General features: G+C 48.8%; 2 protein-coding genes across 9 annotated transcripts in view; one reads left to right on the top strand and one right to left on the bottom strand.

Moving 5' to 3' along the window:
• Positions 1-642: 642 nt before the first annotated feature.
• On the bottom strand, positions 643-18,675 carry SGO2 (shugoshin 2). 5 transcript variants are annotated; one of them, XM_084643890.1, is made up of 10 exons: positions 18,459-18,675; positions 14,670-14,765; positions 13,872-14,025; positions 13,013-13,188; positions 11,787-11,864; positions 10,076-10,185; positions 8,930-9,186; positions 5,632-7,629; positions 2,678-2,804; positions 643-1,006 (listed from the first exon to the last, which is right to left on the bottom strand). In XM_084643890.1, exons 2-10 carry the CDS (start codon positions 14,673-14,675, stop codon positions 850-852), a joined length of 3,063 nt encoding a protein of 1,020 aa, XP_084500016.1. In that variant the 5' UTR covers positions 14,676-14,765; positions 18,459-18,675; the 3' UTR covers positions 643-849. The 5 variants fall into 5 exon arrangements, with proteins under 5 accessions (XP_084500016.1, XP_084500020.1, XP_084500018.1 ...); XM_084643894.1 differs by having other exon boundaries at positions 8,975-9,186; XM_084643892.1 differs by lacking the exon at positions 18,459-18,675 and adding an exon at positions 16,582-16,680.
• Positions 14,033-18,855, top strand: part of LOC311528633 (uncharacterized protein C2orf80) — a 38,786-nt gene continuing 33,963 nt past the window's right edge. For 3 of the 4 annotated variants that reach the window (XM_084643897.1, XM_084643898.1, XM_084643895.1), the window contains exon 1: positions 16,989-17,096. The gene's annotated coding sequence lies outside the window, so the exon portion shown is untranslated. Of the gene's footprint in view, positions 14,053-16,988; positions 17,097-18,855 lie in introns of those variants that run through there. The other variant, XM_084643896.1, reaches the window with a different exon arrangement.

The raw sequence follows: 18,855 nt of genomic DNA, 5'->3' as shown, positions 1-18,855 counted from the left end.
GCCCTAGGGCAAAACTGGTGGGAAGACTAAAGCAGCAGGGCTTATATTATTTCTATGGTTTAAAAAATCCATCTCTCTCAGACATACAGCAACAGAGGATGTATGAAAGGCCTGATCCAACAACCACGGAAGTCAATGGAAACTCATCATCTTTAAGGGATGCTGCAGTGCTTTACCCGGATAGCTCTTTTACTTATTATTGCACAAGTGCAGAACTCCTTCCAAGTCACTCCCTCCAGCGAGCTGGATTTAATGACCTCTCAAGGTACCTTACAGCCCTACATTTCTGTGATTCTATGACAAAACACTGGATTCTAAATATACAGGAAACCTTCCCATTGGAGAAGCCATGCCAGAAAGAAAGATTGACGGCCCAATGCTCATTGACCATCTTAATAGAACTTACTCCCATCAAGAACTACAGCCCCTACAGGGATGTGTAATTGCAGGGGCAAACGAACAACCTGTCCACATCTTCCCAGGTCTCATCACCTTCCTCCATTGCCCCATCCCCGCCCTGGAATGGCTCCCAGTGCAAGTAGCAGAGAACTGGGAGACCCAGCTGTAGGCCTAGGGCCAGGGTACAGCCTAGCTGGTGCAAAGGGGCCATAAGGCACTATCATCAATGTGAATTTTAGAAGGTAAAATGATTGGTCTTTATTTAGCGTTCCAATATAAAAATAAAATAAATACATTATTCAAACTCCCTTCTAAGTTCTCCAGCTAGTTCAAACTGTCCCAGCAAAAGTACAAGACAAATTGATTCATGGTGTGATGCGGTGTTATATCTGATGATTTTTAGCTACAGAAAAATAAAAATATTTACTAATCATTTTGAAAACAGACAATTTATGTAGGTTGCAGTGGATCATTCATGAAGACATTTTCTTCCTGTTTGATCCTCTTAGATTTTTCCTTTTCTTTTGTCATTTTCTTCCTTTTGGTTTTATAGACAGGGGAATGCAGGAACTGTGTGTTTGTAAAGGGGTCACCACGCCTCAATTTGCTGCAGAATAAAAAGAGTTAAATATTATTAACTAACTATGATAATACAAATAATTAAAGTGCTAGTCAAACTTAGGCCTGTTCTAAACTTGCAAGTTGTACCCATATGACTATTTCCATTAGAGGCATGATTTTTTTTTTTTTTTAACCGTAATAGTTATACCAGTATAAGTCACCTTGGATTTTTACTGGTGTAGGCTTATTCCTCCTCCAAAATGAAGAGAGACATACTAGAAAAAGGTTCTTTATACGGATATAAAATACTAGGGAACAGTCTTCGAGTGCTTGCAAATGTCCATTCCAACATAGGTGTGTGCGCTCCCTGAGCACAGTTGCCAGAATTTTTTCCCTTAGTGGTATCTGGTGGGCTGGCTCCAGCCCTCTAGCGCTGTGTGCTTATAAGGCCGGTATAAAGGGCCCTGCCGACCCCACTCCTCTTCAGTTCCTTATTACTGCTTGTGACAGTTCCTGGAACCCCTCATTGCTCAGGTAATCCTTCTCTTAGTGGTTTTTAATCCAGTCTTTAGTGCAAATAGTTGCTGTAATTTTAGTAGTTAGGTTAGTTTTAGTACTTAGATAGTTTCAGATGCCTCTGTGCTTCGTTTGCAGGGCTGTCCGCTTCCCGGTGCTAGGGCATACCTTGGTCACCGGGTTTCAAGCCCTGCACTTCCTGCAGTAAGTCTATGGCTATACCGGTATAGTTAAAGCATACACCTTTCAGGTGCAGACAAGGCCTAAAGATAGCTGGTGATATGCAAAACAGAGGTACCCTCACAATGGGAAAATGCCCCTATGCGGGAGAGATTGATGCACTGAGTTTTTAGAGCATCTTTAGAGAAATCCTCCACTGTTTTGTAACTACTCAGATAGTATGCTTACTGAAAAAACAATGCACCCGTAATGAGAACTTGACTGAATCAATGGTACTTGTAGTAATATCTTTAATTTACATATACAAAAATGCTTTGGATGTCTCAGAATACAGTGAAGTACAAATGCTGCTTTCTGTTCCTAGTCCTTGTATATCTAGGAAACTGAATTTTATTTTCTACTATTCCTCTGCCTACTTAATATTACAGTTTAGAGATTTCTTACTTCCAGGGATGGGTTTGTACAGGGTTGTGGTTTAAATTTCAGCAATTAAAAAATAATGGTGAGTGATCAAGTAATAAACCTAGCAAAGGGTTGTGCTAGACATCAACTCTTGGACAGTAAGTCTACAGGACTCCACACAGGCATCTGTGCTAAATGATCCCAAGGCAGGATTGTGGCCTAAATTCAACATGATACAAGTGGGTGCCACAAACAGATACAGGACATACAGTTGCTCAGGAAGGTCCTGATCCTGGAAAGGGATCACAGAGGCAGACTCTCAACTCAGCAAGTTCCTACTGACTTCAGAGGGACTCCACACAAGTGTAAGGTTCTGTTTAGGCAGACGGGGGCCTAAGGCACATACATATTTTGTTTTTGTTCTGTTGGCTCCCCCGTCACTTCTTGTAGGCCAAAAGGCTGTTTTAGGAAGGATTTGGATGAAGGTAGAGAAGGGAATAGGACTAGCAACCTGACTGGGGAGGGCATGCCAAGCAGTAGGGGCAGCCGGCATACAGGAAAAGCTCATTTCAACAAGAACAGTGTGCAGGGGAGGCGCTGGGGGGTTAGAAATACCGACCTATTGAGTTTCGGTTCTGCGTAGCAAGCCGGGTCCCGCCTCCGTCTGGTCGGACGTGCCGAAGACTCTCCTGAACTGATGGATGCCCGAAAGCTAGCATTGGTCAGATCTTGCAGGGCTTTGTTCTCTGTAAAGACAGGGACGTTTGAAATGATTTATTCAAAATATTGCCGATTCCCTGACAAAGCCCATTTAAATCGAGCCTGAGACATCACCTGCGAGTGGAGAAGAGAATGAGTAATGTATGGTCAGAGTTCTCTGAAAGTTGCATCTGGCACCTTTCCCTTTAGCCCCAGACACAGGAGACTGTTTGGGAGGTTTCTCCACCCCGTTTTGTCCAAAACCAGAATTATTGTTCAAAGGCCAGGTTTTTTACTGTGTATTATTGTAATTTTTCATTGTGGGAGGGCCAACAGGCCTCAGTCAGCAGCAGGGCTGTATTTACATACAGAAAATCATTGGCAGTCCCTGCCCTAAAGAACGTATTCCCTAAAAGACATAGCAGGTGGGTAGGAGCGAAGGAAGTGTGATCGAGGGTGCCTGTGATATCGGAACTAGCTGGGAGAATTCCAGAGCTAACTATGTAACCCGGATGTAACTGCAGCATCTACTGAAAATCTTTCCAAGTGAAATTAGCAAGTCTGGGGCATGGGAGGAGGAAATCAGTGTAACACCATTTTCCAGCGCTCCAGTTACAGGTAAACACCCTTGCAAAGTACACTCTGCTTTTCAAACCAGCCTGATTTTGGAACGCTACAGGAAAAAAAAACAAACCCACATCTTTTTGCAGAGTAACCAGTAGTAACAGAACCTCTCCCATAACTGCACATCTCCCCTCAGATCATCAGTGGGAGCTTATACAAGTGGAATGAGGGCTGCAAGTGGCCCACATTAGCCATAATTAAGCTACTGGGCCTATTAAACTTTGCCTTTCTTCAGATGCCTTACACCCTCTAATGCAAAAGACTGGGAGAAAGCTGATGGGGAGCGAAAATTGAACCCTAGGACTCATCTACCCACGTGGAGTTCATGTTATCTGGATGAGGGGAACGTGAGCATTTCAGAATGAACCTAATGAATGGAGATGCAGGATCCCTCATCAAGTAAGTGTGTCTGCAGCCTCTGGCTCCGAGTTTGTGTGTATTTCTACACAAAATTATGCCTTTCTTATTTTAATGCACGAGACATGGTAATAAACTCTGTAGCAACATTTAATCCCTCTCAGTGCAGTGTTTGCCGTAAAGGCCTCAGAGCATACCCCTGAGTCAAAGCAGCTAGATCCATCCTGTGTGTGTTTACTGGGGCACATGAGCTATCGGACAGACTCTATGAGAGGCACAGAAATGCTAAACCCTTGGATTAACTCTGGAAGAATCTACAAAGACCCCGTATTACTATAACTTTGTTCTCTGCTTCCATTAACTCCTGATAGTTCCACCGACCCAGAGCATGGAGAACCCTACTAGGGTCAGAACAGGAAGCAAACGAGGTAAGTTGTTGGAGCATTTTCCCCCTGGTTGGAGAAACGTTGAAACGTCTCCCCAGCAAAGCTGGCATTCTGCTGCTTTCCAAACAAAGCAAGAAGAATGACTGGAGCTCCCAGGAGCACCGATTGCTCGCACGGGGCCAGCATTAAGGATGAAGCTGAGGTCTGGCTAAAACGTGGTTATTAGTAGAATCATCTGAGGGCCCATTAGGCTGAAGGGGCTCACATCTCAGCCCACCTAGCCCAACTGAGGGTGAGGTTCAGCCCTGGTCTAACTCCACTGTGACTGACTTCAACAGGAGGGGAATTAAACCAATGCAAAGTTCTCTTGAAACATCCCATCTCTAATCTCTCTCTCAGGTCTTGTCTTCATTGCAAAACCAACTCAAGTTATAATTCAAACGATGCCCCTAACTTGAGTCCCCTTCACACCCACAAACCCTGAACTCAAGTGCGCTGGTGCTTTTAACTCGAGTGGACTGGCCCAAGAGGGGGCACAGGCTAACGGTCCAGCCAGTGCAACCTGTCAGCTGCTAACACAACCACTTCTGCAGTGTGGACACAGGCTAGCACGACTCAAAAGCTGCTGGTTCTCGGCAGCCATCCCCCATTCCTTCCTCTTGTGCCCAGAAAGCATAGACAAGGTTTCCAACAATTCCCTGGGAACGAATTCCTTGAGCAGCTCAGTTTACTACAGCCTGCAAACCAAAGAACCTGTCCCTATAAGTCAGCGCCACACAGGAGCGAGCACAGTGCCGGGGTGGGCTCAGATGTTATTGGACAGCGCGGCCACTCTCACTCAAGCGAGGCGAACTTGAGAGGAGGAACTCATGTTAACCCTGCAGTGAAAACATCTTTAGGCAACAACAGGGATCTGAACCCTCCCACTCAGGTTTAACACATACAAGAGCACATCTCCCAGCCAGTTGTAGCATCCTCTTTGCAAAAAGACAATGCAGGCACTGATCAGGGCTAGTTCATATTGTTCTCCACCTAAAAGCTGCTCAAGTGTTCAACATCTTGCAAGACAGTCTAGAGGAAGAGTCACAACATCAGAGGCAAAGGGAACAAATCCCCACAGCAGTGGTCCTCAGCCTTTCCCCACCCACAACCAAAACAGCATCCAGAGACTCTTGCAAAAATATAAATAAAATCCCAAATCACTGAAACCAAATCGAGGAGCGGTGAGGTCTTCTAAGGGCTGGTGGCCTGATTCAAAACCTGCTGAATCGAAAACCCCACAAGGAATTCAACAGGCTTTGAGTCAGGCCGCAACTTAGTAGAACTTTTATTTTTCTGCAGTTAGCATTCAGATGGCGGAGGGCAACAAAATACCCAAGATTCATACATAATCTGTGTTTTAAATAGTAATGATCAGAGCATTTATTGTACTACAATATAATCACTTCCACCTTTCCCGTATACTGTCCGTATGCTAATAATCCCTTTCCTCTACCCCGCCACTTACCACTTCCTGGCAAGGCTGTGCTTTGGCAAGGGTCTTTTGAACTGGCCTTTGCTTTCTTCCGCCCACAACCACCTCCCGACGTCTGCTCGGTGTCGTTTTCTTTAACGATCGCAGAGCTCTTTGGCAGAGTGGAGGATTTTTCTGCAATTCTGTGCTCTGCAGCAGTTGGGGGCTCCAAGCGTGGGAGACTTTTGCTGCAGGGGCTGAAGGCCAAAACTTCAGAACAGGGTGCAGAGGAGAAATCAATAAGGCCTGGATTTCCCACCATGGAATTCGTCCCATCTGGCTCACTGATCGGTGGCTCCAGGTAGGAATCTGGCTCAGTTTTGAAAATGGTAACAGGCAGAAAATTCTGTTCCACTGGATCAACTTGACTGAATGCAGAATCTGCTACGCCTCGAGTTTCAGAAGCAAAACTCTCTCTGCCCTCAGGGTGAGCTTCTGGAGGGTTAACAACATAGGTTTTTCTCTTAGTCTTAGATCTGGAATCAGCCCCTTCCTTTAAGGCATTCATATTGCTGGGGACTCCGTCCAGCACCTTCTCTACGGGGCTGCTGCTCCACTTTTTATTGCTCTGAACAGCTGAAGTTCTCTGAGCCTTTTGGGTCTTGTTAGTTTTGCTCTCAGGAACACGCTCAGAGTGGGTGATTTCACCCCCCTTTAAACCTGGCAGGACAGGAACTGAGCTCCCTGTAAGATCAGAAAGAGACACAGTGTACGTTTTCCTGCTAGGTTTGGTATTGCTTGATGAATCCTTATCGTTGCTTTTATTTACACTTTGCACATCTACACATGGACCAGAATTCTCTGCTTCACTTCTCTGAGTGTTGAAGTTGCCCTCTTTACTCATTTTTCTCTTGCTTTTCTGCCCTTTTTTAGCCTGGCATTCAGCTTTGCTCTCTGGAATTCTGGTACTGCTTTGCACATGTTCCTCACTACAGTCAGCTGCTCTGCTAATTCGAATGGTCTTCCTGGTTGCTTTTGGTTTTGTAGATTTCACGTTCGCACACAGCAAATCCTGCTGCAAAGCTGGTATGCCGGAGCCCTGTTTTTCCAAGCACAGTGGACTTTGCGGAGCACCACCATTTAATGGAGCTTTATGACTGAACAAGGCAGAGCGTGGACTTTGGAACTGGCTCTCCATACTACTCAGTCTCTCAGCAAAAGACTCTCTATTTAGTTCTTGTGGTAACAAGACCCTTTTTTCCACCTTCTTCGACTGCCCTGCATTCAACACATGCATTCTTCTGCAATCTTTGGCTTTATCACTTTGTCCCACAGCACAGCCGCTGCTCTTCTGTAACGACCCCTCTTCCAAAGCATCCCTGGGAGTCTGCCATGTGGGCTTGTGGGCTTCCCATTTGCTCCCGCTCAAGCCTTTAGCCTTGGATACCTTTTTAGAACTCGGGGGGCTCTCTTCTTCATGAGGTACATCCAAACTACTTTTAGGATGGATATTAAGTGCATCTCTTTTCTTTTTACCTTTGCTGACCTTTTTGACAACTGTAGTTTCAGCGGCTTTGGCTTGGCCATTACTTTGACTTTTGGCTTCTAATGTAATAAACTCAGCGACTCGGCTGAAGTTATGATCCACTTCAGCATAGCACAGAGTCTCTTCAGGCTGCAGCAGGTCACAGGGAAGCCCTTTATCTGGGGATTCTGTTTTAGGATCGCTATTGGGCTCCGAAGGCAAATCCAAGAGATGGAGAGAGCTCGATTTGATCGGCATGCTTGTTTTACTGGCACAGCTGTCCCCACCAACGCTCCATTTCGAGGCACGATTTGAGTTGGTATCTAGGTGAAAGTCCACTGCAGAAGATGGAGTACTCGTCATAAAGACAGTGACACGTTTCTTCCTTTCAGTTACGTGTCCATGCAGGTGTACCAGACTATCACTACATGGTCTTGTAATCTTCTCACATTGCGGCAGAGAAAGATTATTAGCCAGAGTAGATATTGGGAAATTTTCGGAACTTTGTGGGGTGCATGATGAGGATTCTACAATAAAAAAAACAAAACATATCTATATATCATCCTAAAATAAACGTGGCAGACAACAAATCACCTTCTGCAGCACCAGAAAATCCCATCAACTCATATTTGTGACTCTCACATTACCATGCACCCCCACAGGACAGACAGTGGCATCTCTTTCATGAGACAAGGTTGGCTTTTCTAGTGGAGAATCAGCAAATTGTCTGTGCTGCAGAGATGCTTATTTAGCTCTCCTCAAAACAGGAGAATGGCCCAAAGCACAATCCCAGACCTCAACACGCCGGGTATTTGGGGGTGTTCAAAATCCAGATCAGAACGTTTTATTGTTTGTACTGTGGTAGCACACGGACCAGGACCCCATTGGGCTAGGCGCTGCACACACCTACAGGGGATGGGGGAAGACCACCAGGATTCATTATCCAAGGCAATTCAGCCAGCAGGCGAAAGTCAGTTGCTGGAAAATATTGCTACACATGTTAACTAAGCCTATGTCTACACTGCACTCAGATACCACTGCAGCACTTGTCAGCGGACCTGACATGCTACCCAGCCAAGTACAATCCTGCCCAGGGCCCTGGGTATGTACTCGGGGAACGAGACCAGGCCACTACCCACGCCGCTGCAGCAACACTGCTAGTTTGAGCAAAGCTACCGCGTGCCCATCTCACACAGCGTAGCTGTGCCTCTCGACTGCAGGGCAGCAGGACCCTTTGTGTGTCACTGCAGTGCAAAGTTGGTCTCCACCAGCCTATGGTGGAACAAGACCCTTGAATGGTAACAAAGGGCACGTCACCCACGCAGAAGCATTTAAAAATAACAGGTCAGTAAGCCAAAACCAGGAACAACGTCAACGAGAGAGATTCAACTCTTCTGCGTCAGGCAACGTTCTCGTGGTTTGTATGGTCATAAACTGGCTGGAAAGTACATGAACCAGGATCAGAACTGCTTGTCGTGGGATTCTTTAGCATAAAATGGTCGGATCCCAAAGTATGGGCTCGCACTTCTCTCTCTAAGCACTTCCACACTATAGCAGTTGCTACTGAAAGTCCTCGGAAAGCTCAATCTCTACTGTAGTCATGATGTTCAGGGGTGTTCCTAGTTTGTAGCACAGCAACAACCACAGTGTCCTCGGCAGCCCCAGATTTGCTCCAACACTATCACTAGTATTCCCATGATACCAATGCAGCCACAGCGTCCAAGCAGACGAGTTAAATGCACACCTGTTCAGTCTGTATTGCACTGCAGCCCAGCACTAAAGCACACCAACAGTTGTCCTAGGAGACCAGACAAAGATGGACTTTACCTCCAAAAATCAGATGAGAGTCAAGAAAGGCAGGTTCTGGTTCACCTCCTTTGCTCGACATCTGCCCGTTTTTCTCCTGGCTTGCTAACGGCTCCTCCACAAGCCGGGACGAGGTGGTTGTGCTTTTACCCGGCTGCTCTGGAACGGATGTCTGGAGCCCTAGCGGGAACGTCTGCACACCCGCGGAGCTGCTGCCTCGGTGCCTTTTCCCATCATCTACTTCACACACCGGGACCCTCATCGGCATCGCTGCCATTCTGCAGTGCAAAGAGAGGTGATGAAAGGAAAAGCGGGAACGGAGCAGATCACCCATCTCCAGGCTTCAGGACAGCACCAAAATCCACCCCGACTTGGGACAGCACTTCAGCATGTCCTTCAAGGTAAAGAGGTGCTTTGCTTCGGCATTGTAACCGTTCAGGAAAGAGGAATGTGTACCAGCGTAGCCAAATTTGATCTGTGCCGAGCGGTCATTTCACATAGGTGGGAAAGCATGTGTCTCTTGGGGCACAGCCTCTGTGGGAGGAAACAAAATCTGAAGGGAGATGGAAGCAGGGCCATCCAAAACACAGGTTCAAACGATAGTGTGCTGGGGTTATACAGGGACCTGAACTTGGGACACGACAAAGAAACAAACAGATTTTCAGATCTACTGTTTTAAGAACAGATCACATTTGCAATGGCATTTCCCAAAACACGCACCTAAATTGTAGTCATGCGTGGGTTACTGCTAAGCATTTACTCTTAAGCATAGGGAGGCAGAGGGGGTTAGTGGAGACAGCACTAAACTGGGACCCAGGAGACCTGGACTCTATTTTCAGCTCTGCCACTTCCCTGCAGGGTGACCTTGGACAAGTCACTCACTCACTGTGTACCTCAGTTTCCCCATCTGTAAAATGGGGAATAATTACACTGACCTTTGTAAAAGTGCTTTGAGACCTACTGATGAAAAGCACCATACAAGAGATAGACAGTATTATTATTATTAATATAGCACTGCAAAGATACAGGGTGCTTTACAAACCTACGCCCCAATCCAGCAGAGCACTGAAACGTATAGAACGTGAAGCACATGGACAGCCCGATTGAATTGACACGTTTAAAGTTACACACATGATTTTAGCCTCATTTGAACATTTTCAGGCTTACCTAGCAAGTGGAGAGACCCCAAGTTGTGCATCTGTGAGATCATCAGTCCAGCTGCCCTCCACGATGCTGTTGTGCTGTCCTGCAGCTAACAGCAGAGAACTTGAACGGTACTAGAGGGTGGAAAAATGGCACGGTCTGTTAAGGGTTCTGTAATAAACAAGCACACTGTTCTGTGTGGGAGCGGCACAAGGTCTCATCTTGGTTTTATGGAAGGTGATGAGGGATTTTTTTTGGATACCAACACGTGGGAAATTACACACTGGCACTTTAAATAGTACATAGACACTTTTGAGCATTCTGCCATTGAAAATGCTACTACTGGGATTTTTATTTTATATATATATAAAATAAAATCTATATATAAATAAATTTTAAGACCCTCATACAAAATTGCCGCCTCCAAAAGTAAAACAGAACAAGCCAGGAATGAGACGGCGCTGGGAGGCTGCACTAGCCTCTCTCAGGCGAGAAAGTTTCTAGCCTTTATAACTGGGAAGTGTATCTTCCCAGTATGAACAGACGCAATATGATCTCACTGAATCTGTAGCAGCTCCAAGGGGTCTGTGAATCATCCCTTTTCAGTGGGGTGTCAACTTTGAAATCTAATGATGGCACTTCTAATTTCCACATGGGAAATATTGCCACCATTGATTATTAGCTATCTGTATTACCATAGCACCTTGGAACCCCAGTCATGAAACAGGACCCCATTGTGCTAGGCACTCTACAAACACAGACCAAAAGATGGTCCCTGCCCTATAGAGGTAGATGTCTTTAGCAAACAACCAGCCCTCTGGGATTATCAGCAGAGCCTGAAGCTTAGAGCCTGGGTAGACTATGGCCAGCCTTCCCCCACAGTGCCAAACCTGGAAAGGTGCTAGATATATACATGGGCCTGGTCTACATGCAGATTTTGCACCAGTGTAACTATGTCGCTTAGGGGTACGATATTCTGCCGACATAGTTAAACTACAACAACCTAGAGTGGACACAGTTATACCAGTATAAAGGCACCTTATACTAGTATAGCTTACTCCCCTTTCTGCATGGGAATAGGCTATACATGTATAACTGCATCCACGCTAAGGGAGCTTGGACCACTTCAACTATGCGGATAGAGATACAATTTGTACATTTAGACAAGATCTTAGCTCAGGGTACGTCTATACGACAGCAGCGTAACTATGGTGCTGCAGTTGTAGCCTAGACACCTCTTACATCAGCTGAAGGAGTAAATCCATCAACCTAGTTGGGTTTACAATGGGGGGTTAAGTTGACCTAACTACATCACACAGGGCATGACATGTTTCACAGCCCTGAGTGACAGTATCTAGGTCAATCCAATTTTTAGGCATAGACCAGGCCTCAAAGACTTTAGGGCTGTAACACATCCCGCTAAAATTGAGCTAGAGGTATTGGACTGTGCCCACATTGGCATTAATTGGCAATTTCAAATAGAGTTAAACGAGTTCAGCTGAACTAATTCAACGGAAGGAAAAAAAATCTACCTCAAGGCCAAGGGGAGCTACTGGCTGCAACCTGGCTCTTTGATTTGGTCACTGACATTAACATATAGCTAAAATCAAGGTACTGTGTGGGGTAAGCAAGTAACATTTCCAAACGATGACGTGAGGAGCAATCCTTGGACAGGACCCACAGATATTTCACTCCTTCCCAAACACACACAAATACTCGGAGCCCCACCACCTACCTCGGAAGGTCTGCTCATCTTTATGGCCGTCAGCAGGTTACCATTCAGAAATGCTTCCAGTTGTTTAAGGGTTTTATTCTGTATCAGAAAAGTCATGTTTTACAAGACTGGAATTTAAAATTTCTCTAGACACAGCTGAAGAGAGGCTAATATTGGGAGCAGAAAGCAGTGCCGCTCAGCCTGATGGGGGAACAAGGGCATGCTATGAGACACTAAAGCTCCCAGCAATTACACACTAGTAATAAGTCTCAGGCTACTTTGGTTACAATGGAAAGCTATCAAATGTGATCCAATTGCAAACCAATGCAGCAAAGCATGCCTGAGTTTGCAGGGAGCCTGGGCTGCCTGGAACAACAGCTCTGAGAGGGGTGAACAGCCCCATTAATTGCAAAGGGTGCTAACAGATTATAGTTTAAATAGCAACACTTACCTATTTCACTGCTCAAATCATATGAGAAAAAGAGAGGGAGGAGTATCATCATGTAATTAAAATGCTCATATTATGGGTAGGCCTTTGACACTATGTGGTGGGATGGAAGAGGTGGGGGAGGGAATGGGTTTGATTGCCCTGAAGATTTAGGAAATGCTCCACTGATGGAAGGGGCTCGGATACAACCACCTGAGTAGAAAGTCTGGACAGTTTGCATGTCTTGTCTGATAGACAAGCCCTTAATTGAGCAGCATAGCTATACCAGAATTATTATTCCACTACAGCTATGCTCGCAATTTCCCTGTATAGACAAGCCCTCAGGAACCTAGTATCTTCCCCTGAGATAGCATCTCGATTGGGGACAACTGAAGACAATGAAGGGCCCACCTGCACTAAACCACAATATCCAGGACCCAGTTACAAGACTGTCAACACAGTTTGTGCTTGCAGTATAGACATGACCTAACCCCATCTTACTGTGCCTGAACTGGGTCATCACTCTGCTCTGTTCAGGGTTGTATCTCAGTTCAGACAAACAGGTAGGCTTAGTCTACCGCATAAGAGGACAGAGTTGTAACTGTCTCCCTGCACAGCTGCTAGGGAGAATGGGACCCAGGTTCGATACTATGTTTGGACCGTTTTTTTAAAAAGATTAAAAAAAATAGGTTAATAAATTCTTAAATGTTTTGATGGCAAAAATTAAGTTACATTCTTTTTCTTCCTGGCTAGCCTCTACAGAGGTGGTAGCACTGATTGTGACTGCCCCACAACCAAAGTTCAAGTGTTAGCACAGTACCAGAAAATACAGTCTTTGCCGAAGCGTAGCATTCTGGAAGTGACATTGCTCCACTTCTTTCTGCAGTAACATCTTCTCGAAGACGAGCCTCTGGCTATTCGCCTTCTCGGCGCTGAGGGCCAGTGCCAGAGCTTTATTATTGCGTTTTAAGGAGACCTTAACTATAGAAGAGTTGTCTACAGGCAAAATAAAAGTAGGATATTACATTAAATCTTTCCTATTCCTGCTACCAGAATAAATCTACACCAGCCAAGGCCCTGCTGCCTGCATGAATCACACCATGGGTCTGTATTATTACTGATAATTCTACCATTTCCATCTAGTAATGGACCAATACCATTGTTAAGATTCTTTATTGTTCCTCATATATTAAAAAAACCTCCTTCCTATTGTCCTTAACTCTGAGGGCCATCGAGTTCTCTTTGTGTCCCTGGGCATCCCTTATCATTTTTCTACAATTCCTAACTTCCGATTTATACTCAGTACTATCAACTTCCCCTTCATTCCATTTGTTAATTATATTTTTTACAGCTGCCTTCACTTCCCCTCTAAACCTTGCAGTATTTTCTTAATCCAGCCTGGCCTTCTTCAGTTGTGGTCTTGTGGTTAAGCCACTCGACTAGGAGCTGGGCCATCTGAGTTCAATTCCCAGCTCTGCCAGACTTCCTCAGTGATCTTAAGCAAGTTACTTAGCCTCTATGTGCCTCAGTTTCCCCAACTATAAAATACTTTCTTCCAGATTTAGACTAAGTTCTTGGGGCAAGGACTACATGCATGGACAGCACCAAGCACAGTGGGACCTGATCTTGATACGAGCCCCTAAGTGCTTGCGTAATACAAAAAACAAGCAAGCACTCACTTATTATTTTTGTTTTGATTTTTGATACAAGGGAAGCATTCAGCTTTGCTGTCTTTAAAGCACCATTTTTCTTCTCCCTCATCCGTTCTCTAACACCACTTAGGGAGAAAAAAGATGTATCCACAGCCTCCTGAGACGCCATGGTTGAAGAGCCCTAAGAGAGAGCGAGCAAGAGAGAGAAGTGAGTTAGTGCTTGTATATTTTCAGAAAATAAAGTCTGCAGTTGTAGGGAAAACTCTTGCCAAAGGGGAAATGCTTCTCTATCATTATCCCCTCCCACGCAAACGCTTCTGAGCCAAAAACACCAGATCAGCTCTTTTTCCCTACAGCCTACACATCCCCATGTCCTATAATTAACGTTGCCTTTCCCAGGCAGTGAGAACGGACACCAAAATCGCTGCAGGTGTAACACAAATCCAGTCTTCGTGTGTGGCTCTTGATGGAGTTTTCCTGTCCTATAAAGACAGGTTTCCAGTGGAGTCAATTGCAGAGAGCCTTCCACGTGCACTCTGGCTCCATTAACCCAGCCTTTTCTGGGAAAAAAAATCATTTTCTCCAGCATCAAACAGCAAAGTCCAGGTTTCCATCCACCCATTCATCTTGACAGTCTGGAATGTTTATAAAACCTAGTTTGTTGGTGTGATGGTGGGCCAGGGCCCCCAACCCGCCCCGCCTGCCCCACAGTAAATGAGCCACCTTACACCTCTCATTGAACTGAAAGGGATCATACTTATTTCCATTCACCACGTGAGATCTGGGGATCTCTCTCCCCAAAAAACCACCACAAAGTGCACTAACCTGCATGGACTCAGGTTTCCCAGTGGAACTTGCAGAGGTTTCTAGCAGACCCAGTCCAGCCTCCCAGCCAGCAGCAGCCCTACCACCAGGGCAGAACTGTATGGAAGAAACTGGCTCTCACTAAACCATATATAAACAAAACAAAGCATCCCAGAGGCAACCCTCCTCGGGACCTTCTTCGAGTCCTATTTAAACCAATGGGCTCAAAAAATGGGAGATGCTTTCAAACTGGGTAAGGCAACTCTGATCTTTTCATGTACTGCTATATATCTCTTCCTACTGTATTTTCCACTCCATGCATCTGAAATGGGTTTTAGCCCACAAAAACTTATGCCCAAATACATTTGTTAGTCTATTAGGTGCCACAAGTACTCCTTGTTGTTTTCATTCAAGCTCAAGTGGCCACTCATTTTCCCAATTCACACAAGCCCAGTGGGGCTCTGTTCTGGCACCAGGGTCCCCACGTTTACATCTACTCCCAGGATCGCCACCCATCTCTGCTGTCAGAATCAGCTGCATCAGGAAGCTTGGTTAAGACTGAGTTTCACTTTGCAGTCTGCAGGGGAGCAAACTATAGCCCTGATCCTACAACCAGCTGTGATGTCAGTGGGACAGGACTGGGGTCTGGTCACATGGAGAGATTTCCAGAGTTGGCGACTGTGTGTAAACGATGTCCTTGAATTGTGCTAACCCTGCCGCAGTTAATTCTGGAGCATAATGGGAGCCCAAGACAGAGGCATATAAATGGACTTAGAAGACCCAAAATAGACATATTTTTGAGAGATCTTGATCTATGTAAGTGTTAGATGATAGATAGCTCTTAATCTATACAAAATGGGAAATGACTGCCTAGAAAGGAGTACTGCAGAAAAGGATGTGGGGGTCATAGTGGACCACAAGGTAAATATGAGTCAACAGTGCAACAATGATGCAAAAAAAGCAAACATCACTGTGGGATGTATTAGCAGGAGTGTTGTAAGCAAGACACGAGAAGTAATTCTTCCGCTCTACTCTGTGCTGATTAGGCCCAACTGCAGTATTGTGTCCAGCTCTGCAGAGCACATTTCAGGAAAGATGTGGACAAATTGGAGAAAGTCCAGAGAAGAGCAACAAAAATGATTAAAGGTCTAGAAAACATGACCCATGAGGGAAGATTGAAGAAGTTTGTTTAGTCTGGAGAAGAGAAAACTGAGAGGGGACATGATAACTATTTTAAAGTACAGAAAAGGTTGTTACAAGGAGGAGGGAGAAAAATTGTTCTTTTTAACCTCTGAGAATAGGACAAGAAGCAATGGGCTTAAATCACAGCAAGGGAGGTTTAGGTTGGACATTAGGAAAAACTTCCTGTCAGAGTGGTTAAGAACTGGAATAAATTGCTTAGGGAGGTTGTGGAATCTCCATCATAGGGGATTTTTAAGAGCAGGTTAGACAGACACCTGTCAGGGATGGTCTAGACCAGTGGTCCCCAACCTTTCTGTGGGAACAGCACACTCCTATTCCCAGAAGACTGTGGCGGGCGCCAGACACCCCGCTGCCAAAATGCCGCCGAGAAGTCATAGCGAAAAGAAGCGTCACCGCCGAAATACGGCAACGCTTCTCGGCGGCATTTTGGCGGCCATTTCTCTGGCGGCCGTGCTTGGCGGCACAGCATCCTGCGGGCGCACGCCATTGAACCCGTGGGCACCGCATTGGGGACCCCTGGTCTCGACAATACTTAGTCCTGCCTTGAGTGCAGGGGACTGGACGACCTCTTGAGGTCCCTTCCAGTCGTATGAGTCTAACAAGATCTCTCTAACCTTTAACCTGCCAGGTGCTGCCCTCAGAAGGACTCTGGATCCCTCCCCAATCACTAACTCCTCCCCCAGCTTTGGATATTTGGGATTTACAAATAGGGCATGGGGAGGACACACACCAGAGAGTTTCACAGACCCCCTCCCAGGCATCGAACACAGCAGGCGCTGCTGACTTGGCTTCACACGATGTTTCTTTCTCCTTACGTTGCAACCCTGCAGCTCCCAGACAAAGGGGAACTAGCCCAGGGGTCACAAACATGCGGCCCGCGGGGTTCTTTCCTGCGGCCCACCAAGCTTCCCGTGTCCCGCCCCCACATCCCCAGCCTACCTCCAGGCCAGGGGTGGGCAAACTACAGCCCCAGGCCGGATCCAGCCCCTCAGGGCTTTGGATCCGGCCCGCGGATTTGCCAACCCCGTGGTGCTGAGGGCCCCGTGCTGCTCCGGGAAGCGGCCCCAGGGGAGGGGGAGCAGAGAACTCCGTGAGCTGTTCTTGCCTGTGGGACCTCCCCTGAAGCTCCCATGGGCCGGGGCTGCAAGGAAGCGGTGCCCGGCACTTCCCGGAGCGGCACGGGGCCGGGGCCAGGGCACGCAGGGAGCCTCAGTGCGCACCCCTGCCACCCCGGAGCCACTCAAGGTAAGCGGTGCCAGGCCGGAACCCGAACCCCTCCTGCACCCTGCACCCCGCACCCCAACTCCCTGCCCTGAGCCCCCTGCCTGCACCCCAGCCCCCTGCCACACCCTGCACTCCCTCCTGCAGCCCAACCCCCACCCTGAGCCCCTGCAATGCCCCGCACCCCCTGCCCAGAGCCCCCTGCCGCACCCCTACCTCCTGCCCTGAGCTCTCTGCCTGCACCCCAGCCCCCTGCCACACCCCGCACTTCCTCCTGCACCCCAGCCCCCTGACCTACCCGTACCCTGAGCCCCCGCTGCACCCCACGCCCCCTGCACCTCAACCCCCTGCCCCATCCCTACCCTGAGCCCCCTGCCGCACCCCACCCCTCCTGCACCCCAACCGCCTGCCCTACCCCTGCCCTGAGCCCCCTGCTGCACCCCGCACCCCTCCTGCACCCCAACCCCCTGCCCTGAGCCCCCTCCCGCACCCCGCACACCTCCTGCACCCCAACCCCCTGCCCTACCCTGCCCTGAGCCCCCTGCCGCACCCCTCCTGCACCCCAACCCCGTCCTGAGCCCCCTGCTGCACCCCTCCTGCACCCCAACCCCCTGCCCTACCCCTATCCTGAGCCCCCTGCCGCACCCCGCACTCCTCCTGCACCCTAACTCCCTGCCCTAAGCCCCCTGCTGCACCCCACACCCCTCCTGCACCCCAACCCCCTGCCCTGAGCCCCCGCTGCACCCCTCCTGCACCCCAACCCCCTTCCCTACCCCTACCCTGAGCCCCCTGTCGCACCCCGCATCCCTCCTGCACCCCAACCCCCTGCCCTGAGCCCCCTACCGCACCCCTCCTGCACCCCAACCCCCTGCCGCACCCTGCACCCCTCCTGCACCCCAACCCCCTGCCCTACCCTGCCCTGAGCCCCCTGCCGCACCCCGCACCCCTCCTGCACCCCAACCCCCTGCCCTACCCTGCCCTGAGCCCCCTGCCGCACCCTGCACCCCTCCTGCACCCCAACCCCCTGCCGCACCCCGCACCCCTCCTGCACCCCAACCCCCTGCCCTACCCTGCCCTGAGCCCCCTGCCGCACCCCGCACCCCTCCTGCACCCCAACCCCCTGCCCTACCCTGAGCCCCCTGCCGCACCCCGCGGGCAGGGGCGGGCGCAGCGGGGGGTGATAGGCCCCTCCTGGCGCTTCGAGCCCGAGACCCCTGAACGAGCCCGGCGCCGTTTGTTTTTACGGGTTTCGGTGGCTCGCCGAGCCCGAGCGAGCCGGGCGGGCTGCAAAGGGGGTTTCTCTGCCTCCGGCTCTGCGCCGGCTGCCGCCCTGCCGCCCTCGGGGGGGGGGGGGGGGCTCCCCGCTAACGGACACCCCGCACTTACCCGATCGCCGGCGCGGCCCCCGGGCGGCGGGGGGGGGGGCTCTGCACGGGGCAGCCCCAGGAACCCTGGGAAATGCAGCGGGACGGGTGTATTTTATTTTTTTTTTTTTTTAAACGTAAACCGGATTTTCTTTTCCCGCCCCGGCTCGGTTTCAGAAGGAGCCCGTCCCCGCGCCGGGCGGGATGAGCGGCCTCGCGCCCCGGCCCAGGCGCGCGCGCGCAGCGGCGCTCGGCCGGCGGCGATTTGAAATGGCTCACGTGACCTCGCCTGGTTCCCACTGCTTCCGCCGCGGCAGGCGCCCTGGCCGCCCTTCTGCGCTGGGGCCGGTGCAGCCAAGGCGGCGGCGGCGGCGGCGGCTGCTGCTGCTTCCCGCCTCCCCAGGGCTGCAGCCCCAGCC

Source organism: Lepidochelys olivacea, assembly GCF_965140295.1.
Source record: "Lepidochelys olivacea isolate rLepOli2 genome assembly, chromosome: 11".
NCBI classification, from domain to species: Eukaryota; Metazoa; Chordata; order Testudines; family Cheloniidae; genus Lepidochelys; species Lepidochelys olivacea.
Note: the sequence above shows the minus strand (reverse complement) of the source record. Positions and strands in the feature narration are given on the sequence as shown.